This window comes from Cynocephalus volans, chromosome 4 (assembly GCF_027409185.1).
Source record: "Cynocephalus volans isolate mCynVol1 chromosome 4, mCynVol1.pri, whole genome shotgun sequence".
Taxonomy (NCBI): Eukaryota; Metazoa; Chordata; class Mammalia; order Dermoptera; family Cynocephalidae; genus Cynocephalus; species Cynocephalus volans.
In genome coordinates this window covers 19,790,764-19,816,549 of record NC_084463.1, presented here as the reverse complement: position 1 = coordinate 19,816,549, position 25,786 = coordinate 19,790,764, and the positions used below count along the sequence as shown (strand labels likewise).

The 25,786-nt window shown below is 38.2% G+C and overlaps 2 protein-coding genes across 2 annotated transcripts; both read right to left on the bottom strand.

The window, feature by feature from the left end:
* Positions 1 to 6,020: 6,020 nt before the first annotated feature.
* On the bottom strand, positions 6,021 to 6,962 carry LOC134376947 (putative olfactory receptor 10D4). The gene has a single exon (XM_063095533.1). It carries the CDS (start codon positions 6,960 to 6,962, stop codon positions 6,021 to 6,023), a length of 942 nt encoding a protein of 313 aa, XP_062951603.1.
* An 11,034-nt stretch (positions 6,963 to 17,996) lies between these two features.
* Positions 17,997 to 18,932, bottom strand: LOC134375878 (olfactory receptor 10N1-like). Its single transcript, XM_063094630.1, has one exon. The coding sequence runs from the start codon at positions 18,930 to 18,932 to the stop codon at positions 17,997 to 17,999; it is 936 nt and encodes a 311-aa protein (XP_062950700.1).
* Between the last annotated feature and the right edge of the window lie 6,854 nt (positions 18,933 to 25,786).

Genomic DNA, 25,786 nt, shown 5'->3' with positions numbered 1-25,786 from the left:
ACAGTTCCCCAGAAGAAGCTGTACAATGAACATTCACGACAAGGTTAAAATTTGCCAAATAATATGATCCCAACAAAATTAGACTGCACATGACTATGAATTCTGATTACAGATTTTTCTTACTATTATCAAAATTTTCAGAAATAAATTAAAATACAAATAGGAAATAACCTTTGCTGTATTTTAAAGTCCAAAGAATTAAGAGTGCAAAATTCCTCCCTCCACAATTTCGACTCATTTTATCTAAGGCTGATGTGCATCATTTGGGGTCATAGTTCCTCCTTCTGTGGCTAATCTCTGGGATCTCTCCTGATGGAATAGAGTGAACCCCCTACAGAACTACCAAATTAGAATTGCTCCCACACAGAGACTCTTAATTTTTACTTTCCCAGGGGGAAATATATGATTTTCACAATATCAGCCCAGTACTTAAAAAACTGAAAATAAAAATAAATTTCCAGCGATATAGTAACATCCCAAGCGAAATAATCTTCCCAGGACCCAGTTCAGCTGTAATTTCAACCCAAATGCTCTTGCAAACGTTACGTGAGAGACCTAGTGATTGTGGGAGATAAGAGCATAGACAGAGTCAGTGTGAGGGGAAAGATAAAATCTTGAGCTCCATATGCTAGTCAGGCTGTGCAGGTTGCCTGCAGCCTATACACTGGGGGTCTGGATTTAGAGTTCAATTGTCAGAAACACCCTATTGAGAGCTATTAGGCTGCCATATCCTCATAAGGAATTTAACTATAAATACTTCTTCCTACCTTTGAAAGAAATTTTAGATATTCCTGTTTTTCAGATAATCTAGAATTTTACAGTGGTGACATCATAGTCTCCAGGTTTCACTTAAGGCTCCCTTCTTCCTTTGATGTAAGTTTCCTACAAGTACGACCCATATTCATTTTATTCACTGTATTCTCGGACCCTGCCTACAGGATAGATAACCAGTAAATAAATGTGTTGAATAATAGCACACAACCCATTATGCCCTTAACCTATTAATTTTCATTCCTTTTGAGGCTTGTGTTTCTGTCACATCAGTTACAAATGAAGCACAGTCACTCTAACTCATCTTATACTCAGGGACCTCACATTTACAACTCTGTGAGCAATGTTCATAGCTTTGTATTTCTCCCCAGCTGAAATCTCCTATGTTCTACAGAGGTGATTTGCTTATGCTTGGTTGTATAACACTGTATCACCCACTACTTTGTGCCCATCCCTGTGAATGTTCCAAAACTGCTTAGGGGTTTTCCATTTAGCATTTCTTGCCCATTTAAGTGAGTTTTAGACAAAGTTATCCCATAGCATGTGCTATGAAGATTTAATATTAAGATGTTAATGGACAAAGCTGCCGTGTTTCAGAAGTCTTCTGGTTTCAGGCCATTTGACTTCAGGACATCTGGCTAGTATAGACTATAGGACAATTTTGTTTTGTAGAAAATGTGAAATTCCAAAAGAGCATTGGGCGCTGTCAGAGTATAGATTGAGACTAAGTGCTGAGTGAGATAGATGATGGAATTCTTAATGTGATCTCCCAAGAACTCTGGAAATTTATTTCTTTTAAAATTTGTGGCACCTGGTTTGGAAATGTTCTCACAGCAGACACCGTGGACTGCAGAGTCTGAGAGCAAGGGTGGAGGACTTTGTAATGGTCTGAGTTTACTGTGCACTGTATCCTATAACCATATTGTGTACCTTGATGATGTGTATCTGCCCCAGGCTGAGGTAGTTGGAAACATATATACAGGAATGGTCTAGCCTTATGTTCTAATGTATGGTAGTCTGGGTCTGAAGGGATTCAATCATGTTTCTAGGGGCTCTGATGTAAATTTACTCATTCCTGTATTATCATGGACAGCCCTATGTTCAATGGTGAGATTTAGGTCTAGGAAGCATGTATCTTCTGTCTAGAAACATGTTGATCTCTCTGTAATACATCCTGATTGTGACACTTGTCTTCTATATCCTTAAAACAAATAAGTCCTGTTATTTGCTTGACTGGTGTCCTTGCCTAGTATTTCACTGTAATATTTGCAACTGCCTGGCACCAAGCAAGTGAAAGAGGATTTTTTTTTTATTTGTTGGATAATTCAGGAAGAATTTTATGCCAAGAGAAAAATCTCTCTGTCTTAAGATAATCTCCCATTTGCCATTCTTCGCTATCCGTACTCCCATTTCCCCAGCCAGACAAGTTGGTCTACAGTCATGAGGCAGCCATATGGAATAACAGATGTAGTATGTCACAGCTGGAAGAGAACTTAGACGTCGTATATTCCAGTAGAAGGATCTTCCTTTGATATATTCTACATTTCCTCTCCTAAAGCGGGATGTTCCTCCCCCAATGAGAGGTCACGTCCTCGTATGATCATCTTTTCCCATGATTGTAGCTGCCAGCTCAAGAAAATAGATATCATATGCTCTATTTGCTTTTTTAGAATGTAATTATGATATAAATGAATCAGGGAAAAGGAAAATCTCTTCCTTATAGTAGGGATCCAAGTATAGTAGGAAGTTATAATTATAGTAAGAAGCCAAGTATAGCAGGAAGTTATAATCATAGTAGGAAGTAAGTGTGCTAAGAATGATTAAACTAGGAAATCATTATTTGGCAGCTATTATAATAATAATTGATTCAAGCAAGAATCATCCATGGATGCTAAAACTAGCAGGTAAAAATTTAGGGGTAACAGGATATTTACATAATTGTCAAGTACCTCTCCCTCCAAAAAAAAGATCACTAATAGTTAGAAGGGTAAAATAATTCCAGTTGAGCAATCTGGCAGACAATACCTTAACCAAAGTATCAAAATTAACCTCACTGGACAAACCTACAGCAAGTGCCTCCTGATATGATGTACTGGGAAGAATACAACAGCATTTCTGAATTAGTCCTGGCAAAGAGAAATAACTTTATGCAATACATGATTCTGGAATTTTTTTTTTCTACAAAGAATATTATTGAACTATTTAGTAAAATCTAAAGAACGTCTATAGATCAGATAATGGTTTTGTTATCAATGCTCATTTCCTAGTTTTGATAACTTTATTATAATTATATAAGGGGATGTGTTTGTTTTTAGGAAACATACTCCAGTAAGACATATGGGGGAAAGGAGCAGGTGTCTGCCACTCATCATGTCTACAACTTCCTCTGGTTAAAAACACACACACACACATATAAACACACACAAGCACACACACATATATGAGAAAGGAGGAAAGAGAGAGAATGAAAAAGAGAGGGGATAAAGTGAATATACTATAGTAATAACATTTTGGGAATCTGAGTAAAGGGTATGCCTGGGTTCTTTGTATTACTTTTTCAACTTTTCTGTAAATCTGAAATTGTATCTAAATTTATTAAACTGAGTTTGATGAATTTCTAGGTGTACTTCATCAGAAGAGAAAAGCAAAAAATGATTTCTTTTGTGTTAAATGTATTCATATTTAAAAGCTTTTAAAATAATTTGTTAGGAGAAATAAAAATTCTGATTCAATAAAGATGACATCTTGCAACAAAATGATGAGTTATTTTTTATTTAGTATTTTTATTGTTATGACGACTTGTCTCAGAGATTAATTAAAACTATGTAGCATCAAGATTACCGGTAAGTTTCTCAGCTGGCATTGTAAGTTTGTGAAGCAGAATGAGAAGTCAACTGCAAATCAGAAGATGTGGATTCTATTTTTGATTCTGCCATTAATTAAGGAAATTTCTGAATTCAGGCTCTTCGCTTGTAAACCTGACCTTTCAATGAAAAGTGAAGCAATTGGGAGAGAGGAGAAAAACAGAACTAGCTAGAATCACATTTTAATACACATGAGGGGCAAATTGTTAGGGTGAAATTCATAGAGATTTTCTAAACTATTGTAACTTTACGGATCTTTACTTTTTTAGTATTGCCATCTGTTTCTTTGTAGTGATGACCGATAAAATGCTTAAAGCAAAAGTGTGTGTGTGTGTGTGTGTGTGTCTGTGTGTTTAAAGAACAGATTGTGAAGGTTGTGAGACACATGCCTACTTCAGCATTTGCCTGCCTAAAAGGGAAGTACAGAAAAAGAAGCCTGGGTGTTTAAGACAGGAGTGACTGTTGTGTGTCCCGGTTAATAGAGCATTTAAAAATAAAACAACCTTGCTATAATGGATAGTTATTACATTTTTTGATGTTTATATTGAAGAGATGAGGGGAAATGCAGCCATTACTTACATTTTGTTGTTTAACACTTGACATGATCAACGTTTCAATGCACTTGTTGCTTATCTGAAAGGAACTTTGGTGTCACGAGTGCATTAGTCCGTTTCTGCTGCTTATAACAAAATACACAGAACTGGGTAATTTGTAAGTAATGAAATTTACCTAAATTTAATCACCTCTTCAAGGTCCTACCTTTTTAATTACTGTGACAGGATTTCCCACCCTCAACAGTTACAGTGGGGATTAAGTTTTGGGGGACATTCAACCCAAGGCACTAAGTTTTCTTGAAGTTGGATTAGTGTCTATTTGATTTCTAGCTGGAGGGACTACTGTGTGAGGTATGATTACAGTATCTCATGTTAGAGATTCTTAAACAGCACTCTACAAATCACTGGTGACCGGCATGTGCTGTTGCTGAAGCCACTGCGATGGCTTATAGCTTCCACCTGCAGAACTGATTTTCAGTAACTTGTGTTGACAGACAGGAACTGAAGGTAAGAGAAGGAAGGTAATAATCATTCCAATGTGAAGTGCCATTTTACTTCTAAAGTACAGCTCGTTTGCTCTTTCTTTCTTTCTTTCCATTATTTATCTTCTGCTTCTTTTCAAAAAGAACTCAATGTGGCTTACACTTAAAGTCATGAGCATCTGGTAGGTAGAATATATATATGAGAAAACAAATATATGAGAAAACAAAACCAGGAAAAGAAAAATGGAAATAGGCTCATTATATAATTTAACATAGTTTCTGTAAATAAAATTTGCCTATGTTTACCCTCAGTGTTATGAAAAATAAAGATTATAGGAAGCAAAGAAAGTTGTGTATATCTTATTATGAGAAAGCAAAACAAAAACAACAAAAAAATCTTTCCCATAGGGAGGCAAATGGATATTGCTCCCTGAAATTAAACAAAAATTCTAGCATGGGCTCTTTATGATGGACATAGAGGTAAATCAATGTTACTTGTTTTTTTTTGAAAAAAAAATGTAGTAACATATTTAAACTTGTCTTTTTGTTGTTGTCATTTTTGACCACATTTTACAAAACTGAAGCTGATTCTTTTGGTGGCTAATGATAAATAACCCAAGTTCATAGCCTTTCAGGAGTCTAATTATGCAAGGGAAATATCCAGATCCCAAAGGAATCTTTACACTAGAAAAATCTTAAAATCACACAAGACTGCATACTAGAGTGGTCTTATCTTAAATATTACTAAAGTTAGTTTGAGTTTTGGTGTTGATTGGCAGAAAATTCGAGGTTATTCTCTATAAAAAGAAAAGACATAGAGTTCTGATATTCTGAATGAAGCTAGGCTTTCTTGAATTTTTTTATTTCATTCCCTTTCTCCTGGATATTTATGAATGCACTTTTAACTGATGATGACAAAGCAAATGTGCTCTCTTCACTCTTTAAAATATTTAAAGAGCTAAGAAATGATTTGGGGATGATAGTGGTGCTGAGAGAGAATCCACTCAGCATAAAAACCAGTGCAATGTCTGCTAAGTGACTCATATTTCATTATAAAACATAGGGAAATATAAAAGTAGACATATATTTTAAAACAGCAAGGTTAAGTGGTAGATTGTTTCAGAATACATATATGTATAATAAATTATCTTTTAAAAAATAATCTTTTCTATTAACAAAATTCACAGGATTTGCATTAGAAATAGAAAATATTATCATATCATGAATAAATGTGAGAAAAGTTAAAAAAAAAAGAGTACATTTCCTTTCAACATATCTTCAAAGCTGCAGATGAGAATTTGTTCTAAGAAACAGAGAATCAAATTTGTCCATCAAAGCTTCAGATTTTCTCATTTATTCTCCGGATTAAAGCCTCTCTTGAGAAATACATTCCTCAGGGCTGATTTTACATCCTTATTTCTCAGGCTGTAGATCAGAGGGTTCAATGTGGGGGTTACAAGATTATTCGATATCTGAATAACAGCACCGAGCAAGGGACGGGGGTTGGGTTGCAGGTAGATGATGAACATGGGCCCGTAAGCACAAAGAATCGCAGTGAGGTGGGCGCTGCAGGTGGAGCGTGCCCGCTGCCTGCCCTCTGCTGAGCGGAGTTTTGCTATGGAGATGCCAATGCGAGTGTAGGAAACAAGGATGAGAAAAAAGCAAATGAGGGACAAAAGACCAACATTCGTAAAACTTACTCTCTGGGCTAGAGATGTGTCCTCACAGGCTAGAGGTAACACCGCAGGCATATCACAGAAGTAATAGCCCACCTTGTTGGAGCCGCAGTAGGGTAACTGGAAGGTGAGGGAGGTTAGGATGACGGCGTGGACACAGCCACCCATCCAGGTCCCTGTGGCCAATATAGAGCACACCCTGTGGTTCATGACGACATTGTATCTCAAAGGAAAACATATGGCAACAAAGCGGTCACAGGCCATCACCGTGTACAGGAAACACTCGGTGCAGCCCAGGAAATGGTAGAAGAAGAGCTGGGACACGCAGCCTGCGTAGGAGATGGCTCGGCTGTTCCCTGAGAGGTAGAGCAGCATCTTGGGGGCAGTTGTGGAAGAGAAACCCAGGTCAAAGATGGAGAGGTTTCCTAAGAAAAAGTACATGGGAGTGTGAAGCCGAGAGGAGGAGATGATCGCTGAAAGGACGAGGATGTTCCCCAAGAGGATACATAAGTATAAGGAGCAGAACAGGAAGAAGAGGGCCATCTCCAGGCCCTCTGTCTCAGGGATTCCTAGCAGGATGAATTCAGCCACCATTGTGTCATTTCTCATTTTCATAAGGAATCAGCTTTGGGGGTCTGTGAAAAAAAGTGTGATCAAATGTAACATGCATATAAATGACCTGTGTTTAGATCAGTGAAATGGACAAGCAGCAAAGATCTGGACATTTACAGAGTGGTGCTTCCTGACAGGGTCGCCTTGATCTGCCTGCTGTGCCCCGCACTGGATATCTTTCTGCAGAGCGGTGGTGAGTGCAGGTGCCCCTCAGTAACAGTCTCACCAAGACACCTTACACGACAGGTCTCCTATCTCCCATTCTTCATATACACCATTAAATTGCATTAATTCTAAATGCTACTTTGTAATTCTAAAGGGATAAATATAAGGACTTGATATCTTTATACTAAGGTGTCATCTAAATGTTTTATATTCACCTAAGACAATTTAGTTACGCTAACTCTCTAACCATCATTTATGAGCATATAAGCCACACATACCAAAGATACAGCATCTTTTCCACATTGTCTCCCTGGGTGTGAGGGTCAACAATGAGAAACTAGCCAAAAGGAGGGCCTTTCGGATTTCTTCATGAACAGTAAATTACACTAAAATTGTGCTTATTTTCCAGAATCACCTAAATCTAGTACACATGAGTAACTGGTAGTCACCATTTCAGTCTCCAAAGTCTGTTATTGTCTAACCAGATCTAAGGAAAGCAATACCCTAACTTTGTGGCAGAAGAAGGCACAGGGGTAGGGGTTGTAAAGACTCCTTTCCAAGTTTCACAGTTTGAAAAATTTCAATATCTTTTTCTACTTCGTTTAACTTTTCCAACACACTGTGATCTTTGAATTATAGATCGACCCATGGATTCTATTGTCTAAGACCCTATCAATATCTATCTGTCCATCTATCTGTCTATGCATCATATGTCTATTATTTTTCCTGGTGATTGTGAGGGGAGGGAGAGAGTGAGAGCCGAGATAAAGAATGAAAGACAAAGTTTGGGCACTTACGTGGCACACAGGGAGCATAACTCGCTGGTGCTACTGAGTGTTGTTTTCCTTTCCTTTCCCAACAGAAGGAAGGAGCCTCACCTGACCAAATCCTCATGAACCTACAGTTTGCAAGCAGGTGTCCTGACTTCTTCTCTTTTTCAATCACTTTCAAATAGAATGCCACAAATCTAAATGTGCTGCAGCTACCATATAGTAATTTCCCTTCTGACTCCAGGAACTGCAACAATTCCCAAACACAGGAGGTTTTTAAAACACCTTGGTCTTCCTTTGGGTATTAATCCCTCAAGGCAGGGAACTTATTGAAAGAGGGAACAATTAACTACTTGGTATAATTGGGCCTTAGAAATGAGAGAGGGGGGGGGAGAGAGAGACAGAGAGAGAGAGAGAGGAATAAGAGAGAGAAAATCTTATAATTTCCTTTGTAAAATATACTTCAATGATATAATAATTTTCAAAAAAATTATCTCACACATATCATACATGTTTATGTGTGCATTTTTATATTTACTGCTTTTTCATGTATATGTGTTGATTTTATAAATAAGTAATGCACTATTTTACTGCACAGGATCGACTTACTGCAAGCACAAGTAACTGGGTGGCATAGAGAATTGGAGAAACAGATGAGCTACACCCAGGAAGAGCGGGAACGAGGGCAGCTCCAGGGACCTGAGCAGAGAGAATTCATGGAGCAGCCTCAGGTGCTGCCATCAGGTGACTCAGCCTCAGCTGCCTTTGTTTCCATGCACCTCAGCTCAAGATTCAAATCTGATTTTCTTGGCTAAGCCTCATGTCTACCCTGTGACCAGGGTACAGGATACAGTAGAATGGAGATGGGCAGTTCTCCCAAGGGTAGGGGAAGGGACTGTGGCCAGGAGAAAGGGGGAAGGAATAGGCTGAGAGGCCACAAATACTTTGAAGCTATCATTTGAGGTGTCTGTCTTATACTACTTGGCATCTATTAAAGCTTCCAAGTTAAATGCCTTGAATATTCAATAAATGTTGGGGGTGGGTGGAATACCAAATTTCTCCTTGAATGCATCCACTCATTTGTTTATTTATGCATTCATGGATTCCATTTATTTCAACCAATATTGAGTGTCAACTATATGTCAGGCATTATTTGTTAAGAGAGAGAGGATGGTTCGGGGAGAGTGGGTTAGTGATAGTCCCTCTGCTCAATAAACTTATAGTCTATCTGGATGAAAAATAGTATTTTACATTCTTTTTTAAACCTCAAAACTCTGATGAAGGCTTCCATAGATGAGGAAAGTAAGTGACAAAGAAGTTCAATAACTTGCCCTAAATCATGGAGCTTACCTTGGAAGGAGCTGGGATGTGGTCTCTTCTTCAGGACTTTTGGCCATGAAGTTTCTGATCACAAAGTTTCAGTGTTTAGGGAATGCTGAGGTAGTAACACTACTCAAAATACATATGGAATTTTTACATAAACGTATGCAATGTTTTTGTTGAACACGTAACTAATGATAAAAGGATATAAAAGTTAATTCTGCCATCCTGTTTATCCTTGATTATCTTTAATGTTTTGAAACATGATGACTGACTGGAAAAAAAAATTTGTACAAATAAAGAAGATGATAAATACACTTTTAACCAGCAAGTAAAATCCCATTAAGTTTACCTTGATCTGGTAACAATTTATTCAAGGTAGACAAATGTCATGGACTGTTTTAGATGTTCAACCAGAACGTTTTAGAATCAAGGTGGCATGTGCTAAATTAGTGTGATTGTCACGGTGAAAACACTCATGTCCCACATTCCCAAACGGTCAAATGTTTTCAGTGACAATACCTGTTACAGAGTAAATAGCGATCATATCACAATAGGACAGACTTTAATAAAATAATGCAAAAGTTTTCTTATTTTTGCTTATAGTTCTTTTCCTTCAGAAATTACAAAGATGTTCCAAAATTATTGTAAGCAACAAAAATACAATTGCAAGTTGTATTTTATCTTCATTTTTAAGCAGAGGTTTAATGTTTGATCAGTTCTTTGTGTTAAACATAGATTCTACATATGTCTTGAACATATCAAATATTAATATTCAATGAAATATAACTATTTTAATTGACAAAAATTATATATATTTATTGTGTACAACAGGAGGTTTTGAAATATGCATACATTGTGGAATGGCTAAAACTAATTGACATATGTATTTTTTCACCTACTTTTTATATGCTGAGAACACTAAAAATCTACTTCTTCCACAATTTTTAGGTGCGCAACGCGTTGTTATTAACCACAGTCACCATGTTGCACAATAGGCCTTTTGAACTTACTTCTCCTTTCTAATGGAAATTTGTCTGCTTTGATCGTCATCTCCCCTTTCTCCCCCAGTTCCTGGTAACCATCATTGTTCTCTCTGCTCTATGAGTTCAACAATTTTAGAATCCACATATATGTGAGATCAACCAGTATTTGTCTTTCTGTGCCTGGCTTATCTTACTTAAGATGATGTCCTCCAGGCTCATCCATGTTGTAGCAAAGTACAGAATTTCCCCCTTTTTTTAAGGCCGAAGAGTACTTCATTGTATACACATTCACGTTTTCTTTATTCCTCTGTTGATGGACACTTCTTGATTCCATGTCTTTGCTACTGTGAATAATGTTGCAAAAAACCTGGGAGTACAGATATCTCTTCAACACACTGATTTCAAAGAAATATAGCTTTTTAAATTCGAGTTTTATTTACATTTTATTCATCAAAACCACGAATGCAGGGCTTTTATTTTCTTCAACTGATGAAGGGTACATTAAAGAAGTTATCATGCAATAAAGCATTTTGCCTTTTAGGAAATTTAACTTATTAAAGACTAACTTTTATTCACAAAGTCTTGCACTGCACACAGCACTGCGCTTGATCATAAAGGCCACACAGAAAACTAAATGATACGATGTTGTACTTGATCTAGGCTCTCAATATGGGACAGAGAAAGAGGAAAGGGGAATGGGCACTAGTGGGGCCAGAAAGTCATTCTCCCTTTCTCCCCTTGTTTCAGCTTTCCCTCCTGTGACAGGGTGAATAAATCAGGTAGCTCTTTGCTCTAGGTCCTGCTGTCTCTCATCCAGCCAAGAAAGAAGAGTCTCCATTCTTGTGTTAAGGGCTTAGTTTAAGCCACATTTTCTACTCAACTTACCAGAAATTCCTGTGAAAGGGTATAGTGAAATCTTGCTGTTCTTTTTGTCCATTTGCTGGTGATTCCTGTTTTCATCCTTTGTGAGGTAGAACCTAAGAGTTAAGTAGAAGTCTTGGGACCCAAACCCATATCGAAGATCCCTCCAGTAGGGAATGGGAGCAGTCCCTCTAAAGAAAGGTAATAGACTGGCTAGCAAACACGTGAGGCAGGGAATAATGTATTTGCAGTGTTGCTAAACGGCCTGGCTTGCGAATTTTCTCCTAACAGGATGGGTGCAAGAATGGAGCAGGCAGTGAGCTCGCTGAGGACTGGGCAGGAAGATGCGATGGAGGGAAGCATTTGAGTAATCTGTAACTAATTATAATAATCACCAAGAAATCTGAACTAGGAAAGGAGCTAAGTAAAGACAAGAAGGGGCTGATGAGAGGAAGGAAAGTCACATGTATGATTAGGAGTTTCGATGAGGTCATTTATTCACTCTACAAAAATTTATCAGCAGCTACCATGATGTGCCAAAACTGCTCTGTTCTGGTGAAAAGCAATTAGCCATGGTCTCTGCCCCCAAAGAGCTTCCGGTCTGGTACAAGATGAGAGGCATTGATCAAATAATCCTACATATAAATTATAATCACTTACGTGGTAAGTGCGATGGATCAAAAAGTTATAATGGGAGTGCGTTTGTACCCTGAGTAGTTCACTCATGTTTCTCTCTCATGTCGGTGAGTATGTGTTTACGTCATGATTTGTGAGGCTGGATGGTGTTCCTAAAAGTGGAGAGGGCCTCCCTGAGAAAACGTTATCCCAGCTGATATTGGAAGAGTGAGTAAGAGTGCAGGGAGGGGAGGGCAAAAACCTAGGTGGGGCAATGGCACGCCCAAAGGCGTTGCTGGAAAAGAGCACAGCTCTGTGAAGAACGTGAGCAAAGGGAGGAGAGAAGTGCAAAGTAGAGCCTGAGAGGCCAAGAGCAAATGATGACTCGGGGCTGTTGGCCGCTTCAGAGATTGTGGGCTCTATTTTAGGAGGTTTAAGAAACTTTGAGACAATTTTAAACAGCACTGTGGTCCAGTCTATGATGGAAGAGAGTGGATATAAGGAGAAAATTCTCGTACAGAGGGGAGAGTGGTTGGGGGGAGCACGAGGACATCCACGAAGACAAGGAAAGTCATGGGATTGCAGAATTTTGAGATACTTAGTCAGGAAAAAAAAGAGAAAAGTAGTCACCAGGTCAGTGAAATGCTACTGGGAATGTATATGGATTAAGGCCCTGATTTACTCCATCTTCATCTGGTTACATCAGAGCAGAACTTCATTTTTTGCTTCATGAGTTTCCATATCTGCCGTGCAGTAAGAACCACACTTCAAGTCTAATGATCAGGTGGGGCCCCCACACAGACATCTTCTGGGAACAGCCAGAGGATGAGAACCAATGAGGACAGTAACAAAACGAGAATTAGAATAATAGAACCTTTCTGTGGGGTTAGAACATTTCATTACAAATGAGTTCAGCCATAATTTATGCATGACATAATAAATACTACACCATTGGGTTTAGAAATGATTGTCTAGTTCTTCCTCCTAAGAAATTACTCTGGAATATTTTTTCCTTAAAACTTTCTATTTCAGATAATTAGCCTCACTTGATCCCATATTAAGATGTCATTTTTTTCCTCTTTTTCTTTAAAAAAAAGCTCTTTAAATAATAAATGTTACAAAGTCATTGCAAAATAGGAAAAGTAACACAGAAAATATAATTTAAAAAGTGAAAATTTCCCCAAATGAGATTGCCCATTTTTAACATTTGGGTGAACAATCTTTTAATCGTTCATTCATACGTGGACATATTTATAACGAGATTTTAAAAATAAAATATAAGTATTCACAATCTTTTCACTACTTCCACTTGCTATGGGAATTCTGTCTTTGAATGCCTTATTTCCTATGCCTTCATTTTATAGTGTGGAAGATATTGACAGTAATAAAACACATGTATTTCACAGGGCCTTAGCCTAGAGCTTAGTAGGACCATAGTCCTTAGCTTTAGCAGGACCAAAGTCCTGTAGTTAAGGAATAGCCCAACTTTTTAGTAAAACACATAAAAAATGCTAAGATTAAAAAAGACCAGAAAACTCTCTCACAGGACTGAAGTCCTTGATGTAGATAAGAGAATTGAAGCACAGCAAAAGTGATTGCTCTGGAGGCAGTTGCCCTTGGTGCAGCTAAACCTAAATGGTGGGAAAGTATGTGCACTAAAAGCTTCACGGTTACTCTGCTAGTTAGGGGTTGGGGGGTGTTCCACTTCTTACCCTCAGTTGTTTCTTTGAGTTTCTTGGGGAACTAAGCACTGCCATAGTCATTATCTCATCGTTTCTTTTTGTATGTCACATAGCTTAGTTTTATGATTCCTTTTGATGGTAATTTGCTTGAACTATTTTTAAGTTGCACCTGCTTTAATGAAGACTGTCATGTAGCCAGTTTGTTTACGTTTTCACTATGACTGATTAACCACCTGCATTTCTTCTGTAACTTTCTTGCCTGCACAAGAAAAACAGAGAGAAAACCTGGCTTGGTGCTGTGCCTGGGGTCCTTCTCCCTTGAAGGAACTTTCCCTGGGTGCAGTCACCTTCGGGCCTCTCAGTGCTCTGGAGAAATGGGCTCTGAGTAATTCTTTGCATCTCTGTCACCCTGAAAGAGGTGACGACATTATAGAATCAGTGTGTTAGTTAAGGAGAGAACTGGAGAAGCCAGGAAAGAAAGATTGATGAAAAACAGAAAAGGCAGAGCAGGACTTGTGGAAAATAAAAAGAAGAGTTACAGGAGAGCTGAAGAGGAAAAACTAAAGCCAATGTTGGCTAAGAGAAGGGACTTTTGGAGGACTTGAGGACAGGAATAAGATGTGGCATTTGCTTTCATACATCAGAGAAATTGAAAGGAAAAAAAGTGGGAATAAGATCTCTTCCAGGGGATGGGAGAGGGTCAAAATGTGTTTTCAGAGTTGCAGAAAATTTGCTACATTGTTTATAGGTGTACCAAGATCTGAGACAGAATCCTATTCATAGCCACAAACTAATTGTGGGGCTTAAGGAAAATTATATAACATCCCTAAACCTTGTTTTGTCTCCTGTAAATTGATCTCACAGGATTCTTACATAGATTAAATTAGACTATATATGCAAAATAATTGCATAGTGCCTAGTAAGGAGTAAGAATTCAACAAATGGTATTACTAACCATTAGTATTACTCATTATTATTGCTTTAGACAAATCCCCTAAAATCTACCTTAGGCAAAATTTCTCAAACTTTTTTCTGCCCACACCAAACTGTGGTATTAAACAATTAAGGAATAGTCATTTGAGAGGGTTCGATAGTAGATGTAGTTACAAGAAAAGAGAGAAGTAGCAGATTCAAAAACCACAGTACATGTGAAAACTGGATAAGCAGCCTTTTAAAAATTGTGTCAAAATACACATTGCATAAAAATTTAACATCTTAACCATTTTGAAATGTACATTTCAATAGTATTAAGTATATGTTTTAGTTTAAAAATTACAAATGTAAATCCTAAGAAAAATTTTATTTGGGAACAGTGGATTGCAGTGGGACTGTGCATGCCATAGTAAACTATGTGTGTATTCAGGGAAGTGAAGGAAGACAAAGGTTTTTAAAGGCAAATGAGAAAAGGGCATGTAATTTGTTTTCAAACAAAGAGAACATTGGTTACAGGGGTTTATCAAAGGAGTTGACACGAGTTCATTAGTGGGGATGGTGTCAGGCAGATGTTCTTGTACATCCAGCTAGCTGTCCTTGTGACTCATGTAGGAAGTTGTGGTTTGAAAAGTCCTTGGCAAAAATCTTTGTTAAAGGCACATGTGAGTAAGAGAGTCTTTGTAAAGTTTCTCATCATAGGCACATGTGCAAGAGGGTCCTCCCTCCTCAGCCTCCTGGCTTTGTCTATTTTTTGTTGGAGGTTGACGCACATGACTGCACTTTGATTCTGACAACTTTCACGTGTGTTTACATTGTTGCTCAGCTAATCTCCAGAACTTTCTCATCCTACTGAACTGAAACCCTATACCCTTAAACACTCCCCATTTACCGCCCTCAATATTCCCAGCCCCTAGCAACCACCATTCTTTCTTTTTCTATGAACATGACTACTCTGGATACCTCATATAATTGGATTCATATAATATTTGACTTTTCATGAATGGCTTATTTTGCTTAGCTCCATGCCGTCAAGGCTCACCCATTTTGTAGCACGTCAGAACCTCCTTTTTAAAACCTGAATAATAGTCTGTTATGAGTATGTACCATATTTAGTTTACTCGTTCATCAGCAGTGGATACTTGGGTTGCTTCTATTTATTGGCTATTGTGAATAATGCTTCTCTGAACATGGTTCTACTAATATCACTTTGAGATCCTTCTTTTATTCTTTTACACACACACACACACACACACAAAGGAAGTGGAATTCTGGAACATATGGTAATTCTCTTCTTAATTTTTTGAGGAAATACCATGCTGTTTTCCATACTAGCTAGACCACATTACATTCCCACCAATGGTGCACAAGATTTCTAATTTCTCCACATTGTAGCCAACACATTTATTTTTAATAGCAGCCATCCTAACGAGTGCAAGGTGATATCACATTGTGGTTTTGATTTGTATCTCCTTCCCTTATAATTAGTGGTGTTGAACATCTTTTTATAAGCTTTTTGGCCATTTGCATGTCTTCTTTGTAAAAATATCTGTTTATGTCCTTTGCCACTTTTTGCAGTCAGGTTATTTGTTTTTTTGTTGTTGTTGATAGGGTAATATTTTAAGTAGTGGTGTGTGCATGTGTGTTTTAAACAAAATCTTATGTTGGGTGCCTTTATATATAGGAAAGATATAAACATATTTTTCCAGTATCAGTCATTAAAACACTGATTTAGAAGGGATCAAAAAAGTGGTTGTTCATATTTTGACTTTCATATATCTTCAATTTTATTTCAATGTGTATATATATTTAAATTAGGCCATGTTCTTGTTCTCTATCCTAATTATTTCATTTATTTCCTTTTCTGTATCACTACATACGCAATTACATTGGAATTTGAACGGGCAAGTGGTACCCCTTCATTCATTCAAGAAACCTGCACTGGAAGCTTAATATGTCATTGGGCGATGTCCTGTGGATACAGCAGTGAATAAGACAAGCATGATCCCTAATGTTATGAAACTTTTCTGGATCAATTTTCAATGTTCAATGTTCAACTTATGACTGATAAGTATCAGTGTGATGAATATTTATCCCTGAACACTATCCAGGCTTTATTACATATTATGGCATGTGTGTTCTTTCACCAATATCTAGCATTAGTAGAACAGTACACTAATAGTAGACTTGTTTGGCTACAGCATATCATCCAGCATAAGCATCCCAAAGTGTGCGATCATCATTCTGTATGATCTTGGGTTTGGGCCAGTCAGGTTAGGAGGGGTCACAGACTCCTCATATTGCACTACATTTATCTATGATTAAATGGGCTTCATTATCCTTTCTGCCTCAAGCTTTTTGCAAGGGAAGCAATTTATTTTATTTGAGGTTTTCAGTTTTTTGTTTTCTTTTGGGTTTCAAATAGGAAGGAGACCTTGGGGAGTAAAAATAGAATACAAGAACTACAGATGACTAAAAGTTTCGTGAAAACTAAGACCTGGTGTGTCTGTGGTATCCCCAGTAAATAGTACCCCTATTCTCCCCTTGGATTCCAAAACAATTGAGAAATAATTATCAACTCCAGACTTGTTGGAGGCCAAGTTAGGAAGTCTTGGTGGGAGAACCCAGTAAGCATGTTAACCCCATAACTATCTTCTCTTTCACATCACTGGATGGGAAGGTTTTACACCAAAGAGTAATTTGGGATATTGGCAGCATAATACAGGAGGAAAACCATGACACAATAGGAGTTAAAAGGGCTTTGGGTCTAGGCCTGGCTGTCCCTTAACTTAATGGGAGTGTTGGACAGGGAAGACATTTACTGCTGTATCTCAGTGCTGCCAGCTACAGGCGGGGACAATGGGTAGTAGAACAGAATAAATGGACATAATAGTAAAGTCAATATATAAACATGACCTCTGTCAGTGCTTATTTTACCAGTTATTTACTGAACACCTTCTTTGTATCATAAGCTCTGGAGAGAAGTGATATAGGTGATTAATCTGCCAATCAGATCATTTAGGGCAGCCATGTGGTAGATAAAAAAACAGGGGCTTTGGACTTTACTGGAGCTGTTTGAGGTTTGATTGGCTCTTAATGTGCAAGCTTGGGTCTGTTATTTGAAGTCTCTAATCCTGAAAGCTATTTTCTTCCAAATGTGGACTCTACTTTGTGGAGGTGATGTGAAGATTACATAAGATGACATATATGAAATGTTCACTACAGTGCCCAGAAGACAGAGCATGCTTGATAAATGTTAGTTAATACTCTTCTTAGCAAAATGGAGGAACTCAAATGCTTATAGACAGAAAAGGGCAACATTTTCTTTCTAAGTGGAGAAAAAAATGAAATGAAGTTTGATTTGGCACAGAGAGGGACTATTGAAGGCTGTTTCCAGGACTACCACAGATCCTCTCTATCATTAACCAGGCAAAATTGGTTGCCCATTATAGAGACAAGACATGTATCCAGTTGCTTGCTATGCCCTTTGGATTCTTTACCCAGGATTAAGACATGGAGAAAAGTATTATTTATGAGGTCTCAAGGATTATAAATGTGCACACACACGGACAATATTATTAGGCAAACAAAATATAATGCTTTCAGAAGAAGCATTTTCTCTTATGTACTTTTTTATTTAAGAGGAAGAAACAGGAGGATGATATTAAGAGACAATACATCCCTAAAATCCATGAAAAAACCCATAATTTATTCCTGAACAGTAAACACATTTAGGAACACCCTTCTCAGAGATCTTTTCACTTCCTTGTTCCTTAAGGAATAGATTAACGCGTTCAGCATGGGTGAAACAATATTATTTAATATCTGTACCATGGCACCAAGCAAGGGGTTGGGTGTGGGCTGCACATAGATGACGATTACAGGTCCATAGGCACAGAGGATTGCAGTGAGGTGGGCACTGCAGGTGGAGAAAGCTTTCTGCCTGCCCTCTGCTGAACGGATTCTCAAAATGGCAATCCCAATGCGAGTGTAGGAGACACAGACACTGAACAAAAGCATTAAAGCCAGAAAGCCAACATTAATGGAACCCACTCTCTGGGCCATGGCACTGTCAGTACAAGCCAGGGGTAAAACAGCAGGAATGTCACAGAAGAAGTAATCCACCTGATTGGGGTCACAGTAGGTTAACTGAAAGGTAAAGGAGGTCAGGATGGTAGCCTGAAGCCATCCCACCAGCCAGGCTCCCATGACCAAACTGACACAGACTCCAGGTTTCATGATGAGCATATACCTCAGTGGGTGACAGATGGCAACAAAGCGGTCATAAGCCATCACAGAATAGAGGCAGCCTTCAGTATAACCCAGGAAATGGTAGAAGAAGAGCTGTGCAGCACATCCCTTATAGGAGATGACGTGACTCTGGCCGGAGAGATAGGACAGCATTTTGGGACAGTTTACAGATGGGAACAACATGTCAAAAATAGACAGGAGTCCCAAGAAGAAATACATAGGGGTGTGAAGGGTAGAAGAAGAAATGATTGCTATAAGGATAAGCAAATTTCCAAGCAGGGTGAAGAGGTAGATGAATGAGAAGACGACAAAGAGCACGGTCTCCAGTCCCTCTGTCTGAGGTATTCCCAGTAGAACGAACTCTTTCAGCAGAGTGTGATTCCTCATGCTCATGGAGGGGTGGTCCAAGATTTCACAAAAGACATGGAAACATGAGCGTGGATGCTGATTGTAATAGTTACAAGACCAATACGTCCATCACTACCAATCTTTGTTGATGTTGAAGTTAAGAATTAAGAATTAAGAATTCTTCCAAAGATATTTAGGGGCTAGTAAAGTATGAGGATGCCTTAATATTTTGAGTATATGAGCACATTCTTTCATGAATATAGATACAAAGCAAAACTAAACAGAAGCATTGTGAAATACTGGATAAACCAAAAGAAAAAAGATCTCAATACTGAACAAATGAACATAATTTAATCGACATCTACAACCAATTATACAACAATGAATGCCCTAAAATTGAGAAACCTAGAACTCTGATTCTCCTGATTCTTTTTCAGAGCGTTACCACAGCTACTCAAAGATGTGATCAAATATTCCATATATTCTTCAAAGGTCAATCGGTCACCCCAACTTTGATAAGAACAATGGATTGTGATATAGTGCAATGAGCATTAAAATTTGTGTTGCATTAATATCATTCTGATTGGACATACTCCCTAGTTTCAGCATTTTCTTATTTGGTAACATTCATTTGTCTGAAAAGAAATAGTTGCCCTGATTTCTAATTGCAATTCCTGGCCAGTTTCTCTGACCCTCTCTTACTGATTGGTAATTTTATCCTCAAAACAAAAAAAAATGGTAAGATAGGTTAATACTATCCATATATATAAACAAGAAGTATGTGGAATTGAATTCAGGTGCCATTAGACTGCAGGATCTCTGAGAGTAAAGACTATAGTTTGTCATTGAATCTGCAGCATTTGTCATAGAGCCTGTGAGAAGCTTGTATTTAAATATTTGTTAGATGAATGATTGAATGAATGAATGAATGAAAGGCTGGAAATCAATGTATGGTTATACTCTGACTGTAAGTTCCACGGAGGGATCATGCTTACTCTTGTTCACCACTGTATCTCTAGTATTTGAAAGACAGTAGCACTCAGTAAACGTGTTCATTTGAATCCAACTTTTGAGTGCTCTGAAATGACTTTTTGTCCTTAGACTATTTTAAGACTTTTTTGTTGTTAACCCCCAAAAGCAATAGCTGTAATGAGCCTGCTTTTGGCTTGAGATCCCATGCCTAATGAAAGAAATTAAGATATTCACTGAAATGTAGAGTATCTAGCTCCTGAGCTAGGAAAGATAGGATGAGCCTTGAACATCTTCAAAATTGCTGGTAACTCACATTTGTCTCTTGCTGGAGGAAAAAACCTGAAGGGTAGATGGGGGTAGAGAGTTAAGGAAAATGGACCTCCCTGAAGAAAATGAAAACGAGAGAGTCATAATTAGTGGAGAATTCTACAACAAAAGCAGAAAGTATGTGAAAAGGAATTAGTGTAAAAATATCTTAAATAGCACAAAATTATTCATACAACTCTAGGTACTAGATTTAGATCACACATCTTAGTTCTTGTAATAATTAGATCTAGAATAATGTTAACCACAACACAATAATAAAATCGATTTACTATATTATTGTCTTAGGGTATCAAGTCTACAGAGATTCTGTTTGTTGTTTTGGGTTCTTTGAGTCTTTGGTTTCTTGTTAGAGGAAAGCCAGTATTTTTCACTTTTCTTTGCAGAGACTACTTTGTCTGCTTCCCGAGGAGGATCTTCTCTCTGGACCTGAAGTCAGTTTGGGTGTGTGCTGAAGCTGTTGAAGAAAGAGAGCGTGGCCACCGGGTGGCCCCCACGCTCTGCACTCATCATCTCTACACAGACATGCTTGGAGGCTGCTGAGCAATTTCAGTTAGACTCAATGAACAGAGAGGGCAGACAGAGTAACTGCTATGCAGGCATTTTAACATTTCTCAGAAAAGACTTTCAATAACAGGGTAGAAAAAAGCAATATGTGATATGTGACTTTTAAACTATGACAATGTAGGAGCTAAATGGAAAAAGAAGTAGGTGTTGAAAATCAGGATCATGTGAATGGGAAAACATTGCTGAAAATATGAAATATTCTCATAATTGTGCTTCGAATATAGTACTAAATGTTTGTTTTTAATTAACTGAGATAGTATTTACTCAACAGAATTGCTGTAAAAATTAAATATGATGATGTTCATGATGTAAACCTGGAAAACACAGAGAATTCTATTACTTTCTTTCTGGAGGAGCAGAGACAATGGGGAAATAATGGTAAAGAAAAACAATTTTTAAGCTAGGCATATTTGGTTTTAAATTTATGCCCTTGCTTGCTAATTTTGTGACTTTGCTAAGCCTTCAGTTTACTTATATCTAAAATAGGGATAGTATTACATTCTACAAGATATTCAGAGTTTAAATGGATAGTGTAGTATGAAACACCTAATATGGCATCTGACACGGCGCAGGTGCCAAGCTTCTGTTAATTACTCCTTTACCCGAGGCGAGAAAACACCACTCACGTAATGCACTGACTTAATATTAGCATAAGCATAACTAATGCTGAATAACTCATGGTTTGGGGGAAAAGTTTAGAAAATACCACTCGGTACTCATGGAGGTCTCCTCTAAAATTATGCTGAGGTGCAAAAATAACATGTGATGGAAAAGATTGGGAACCATGGCTTAAGTATCTTCTGCATCCCCTCACCCCAGGTGCGAGCAACCTCCAAACAATTCACAACACAGTAAAATATGAATCATGCTAATACATGATACCTGTGATAGACAAGGTAAAACATGAGTCACAGTGCTGTTGACTCCCAAGCAGTATAAACGTAATTTCCTATAAGATAAAAATTCAAAGCAAAGAAAATCTGTGAGAAATATCTCATGAAAATGACACCATTTCAGATTAAGATTTTATTTACCACAATTTTTTAAAATGTTGTTCTTATAACTTCAAGTAATATTTTTTTCATCTTAAATATTCAAGCTCTTCACCATTTCTAGACCCACAACACAGGCATCAAAGACATATCAAATCAAGAATAATAATTCAAGTAGTAATTTAGGGTTGCACCCATATGAGAAATGGATGAAGCTTTCCTAGAAGATTCCGTTCAAATTCAAATATTTGTCTAGGAAAGAGACAACATGGCATTTTAAAAAGAACTTGGATTAGAGGTTAAGTTCTGGTTTTTTGCTGATGTGACTATAGGCTAGTCATTTATAATCTCTGAACCTCAGCTTCTCATCTTTACAGAAGCAGAAAGCATTTTCTGAATCAGTAGCCTGAACTTTAACCAATCGGTTAAAATGTATTATTCTTACTAAGACACTTTTGAGGATAGAAGGAAGCATCATTAATAATCAAAGCAGTACAATAGGGGTAAACTGGGAAAGTTCTTTATATTCTCCTCAGTTATATGTCCCTCATTTGTGTCCCACAAAGCTGTATTTTGACACCCACCGCTGTAATCGAGCTCCTTGAAAATGTAGGACGTTCTTGTAATTGTGCTTGGTATAAAGTGAGTACCCACTAAATGTTTGTTTTTGATTGACTGAGATAATATGTACCTCACAGAATTGCTGCAAACATTAAATATGATGATGTTCATAAAAGATTTTGGTACATAATAAGATGCTCTCTGATGGTTTATTATTACTGTATTTGCTATAGGGAGTCCCATGCCACAGAATTGCATGCAGATGGTAGTTGATGTCTTAAGCCTGAATGACATCACTAGGAGAGACAGGGCAAAGCCAGGAAAAAATAGGACTGCAGGCCAAACCTTGAGAAGTACTACATTTTCAGAAAAAGAGAAGGAAAAGAAGCCATTTAAGAAGAAATGTGTGTATTCTTCAGAGAATTAGGAAAAGAACCAGGAGAATGTCTTTTACTATCTTTGTTTTATAAATATTATTTTCTCCAAGTCATAGAAATATATTTCCTCTATGTCAGGGAATATATCCAACTAACTTTTAATCCTAAACAACTGTGTGATGCTCGGAACATGAGAGACACAGAACTAATCAGTAATGAACAAGAAAGAATAAGAGAACGCATCCCTGCATGCTGTGCAAGAGCGTGAATGGAGGACGGGACTGTGGTCGTCACATCGAAAGAGAAAGACGCCCTTCGTGGTGATTTCTTCCAATAATCCTGCTACCCAGGTCTCCAGAGTGAGCGTAAAAAGTAAAAATTGAGAAAGATGGGAAGAAGCTCTGCAAACTTACACAGTCCAAAGGGTCACGTCTGACTCAGGGAAGGAAAACCAATGTTTTCCGGTTTCTTCTATAGAGTCGTGGGGCTCTCCATCCCTAGATGCAGGGAATTGGGTTTGGGTTCTCCAGTTGTGGACCCCAAATGGCCTTTTATTTTTCATTCAAAATCACACGGAGGGAGGGTGCTGTTCATCCGAAGCTGCCCTATCACTGAGGGTGATTTCCCCAGAGTTAACAGAGGAGAAAACATCTCCTACCTTGGTGGGGTCTAGATGGCCTCATAGTCCCTCTGGAGTCTCATCCATGACACATCCCCAGACTCAGGGAGCAGAAACCCTCTGAGCACAGGGAGCAATTACGTGCCAGATGCTGAGAGAGTTTAGGAGTTAACAAAAGTGTGCCGGGTAGTCAAGACGGTCGTTAAAGGAACTGGGAATCAAAGAGCTGTGAATCCCTCCGGACCACCTCGTTTTTCTGTTTTGGGTAGACGCCCCTCGACCCCATTGTTCTCTATAGGCCTCAGGATTTGGCCCACCAAATCTGTCACCTCGCTTCTACCTATTCCCTTTCCTCTTATTGTTGTGGGAGAAATTGTAGTGTCATGAAAAGAGCACCCACCCTGGAGCCAGAAGGTTCTGGCGTGAAGAACAGTCTGCTCCTCATTAGCTGTGTGTCCTTGAGCAGGGCAGTGGGCCTCTCTGAACCTTGACACTGGAATTTGTAAACGGAGCGACAATAGTACTGCACAGGGTGGCTGTGCGGGTTGAACGGGGTAAAGCTCAGACACTTCCTGACACACTCTGTGCTCCTGGGACGGCTGTTACGTCTCGGAATTGGATGAAACATAGATTTCTCATCATCTTAACGTGATTGTTAGAATCTCCCCTTTCTTTCCCCTTGCCCTTTTGCTCCTCTTCCCCAATTTTAAGATGAGTTTTCTTTTGTAAAGTTTTTGTCTTTTTGGTGATTTTACTTTATCTGTGTGTAAGGACACTGAAAGAGATGGTGAGTATCAAAAGACAAGCCCAAACAAAACCAAACCAGTATTACTAGGTTCAAAGAAACTAGAAGAAATCTCAGAATACTTTTCATGAAAACAACCTGCTCTGTTCTGTATGGCGATCTTGGTGGCATATAGTATTCCACATTCTCGGGATTCAGCCACACCAACCCAGACCAGGAAGTGGAACTAACATTTGGAGAGTGTCTGCTTGTGAAAGATGCCTTAGAAAACATTGTTTTGCTTAATTATTGCAACATATATAGACAGTGGGTATCACCAGTCCATTTACGAATAATGATAAGTGAAAGAAAGTGAGCCGAGATGCCAGGTACCGTTCAAGCTTTATTAAAGGAAAAGAATCTGCCAGGCTGTGCTCAAAGTGGGGAACAGCCCGGGGCTGCCTTCAAAATGGAAGACAGCACCAGGTGTGAGGGTGAGAGAGCTTATATAGCTTGCCAAGGGCTGGCTGATACCAGCAAGTAGGGTCATTATGCTAATGTGGAAACTATGCAACCAGGGTGGAGAACTGCACCCCTGCAGAAGCAAAAGGGGGTTTCTGTTTTGCAGAAGTCATGAGGCTTCTCATAAAGGGAAGGGGGAAGGGTTTGGTGCTTGGGTGGGAGACAAGGCCCGGGGCTATTTTATGCTTATTGTGTGCACAATGGTACTGGTCTCATCCAAGATCCATCAATAAGGGCTCAGGTTAGTTAAATTGCTTTCCCAAGTTTACACAACCATTAAGTACTAGAGGTAGGAACTGACCCCCAGACTCTGAATCTGAAGCTCACAGACTTAATTCCAGGAGAGAACCAAATTGATCTAATACATCACAACCTGGTTTCTAGTTTTCTCTACAACTTTTTGACCTCTGGAGTGCAAAGTATGTCCTTTACTAGCCCTTGGAGATTTAGAACCTTGAACTTCAGCCTGCCTATCCTGGTTTGTCAGGAGCACATTTACTTGTAATTGGTGAAAACTGTTACTCTTAAGCAATGGTCAGTATCTTCTAAGAAATTTCTGAAAAATAAATAAGTGGCTTCGTAGAATGGGCATTATTCCTATCTGAAATTAAAACTGTTTGTCTTACCATGTAGAATACTTAGCACTGGCTTCTAATAGAAAGTCAATATATAGCATCAATACATAAATACATGTATATATTTACATACATATATATTTAAATCCACCCTATTATCTACCCATCATCTATAAGTTTCTGCTGAACCCAGTTTGCATGTGATCTCTCCAAACAATAAATTTGCAAGGTATCAGTGATCATATGGAAACAATGCCTAATAATTGTAATTGTTATGACTAATATGTCAGGTAATAAAGGCTTATAAGACGTGTACATTTTGTGCCTGAGAATTTGTTCATATACTCTTTTTAAAACTTGTACAGTGAGTAGCAATCACAAGACAGAAGAGTATAGACCAGTACAACCAACAGCATTTATATGAATTCATTCATTAATCAAATAATTCTATGTTCTTTTGACATTTATTTACTTAAAGATTTACAAGTTTTAAGAGCACATAAAGGGGTCAAGTGTGACAAGAACAAAAGGAAGTTTTAGATGACTTGCTATAGAAACATCAGAGGAGAGAGAGCAAGCAGAACAGGGGAGTTAAGTCAAACTCCGTGATGATAGAGAACATTGAGAAGAGAGAACAGGAAATGAGAGGATGAGAGAAACACCTTA

Coding starts and splice junctions, on each gene's coding strand:
- LOC134376947 (XM_063095533.1), bottom strand. CDS start 6,962: ATGAAAATGAGAAATGACACAATGGTGGCTGAATTCATCCTGCTAGGA.
- LOC134375878 (XM_063094630.1), bottom strand. CDS start 18,932: ATGAGCATGAGGAATCACACTCTGCTGAAAGAGTTCGTTCTACTGGGA.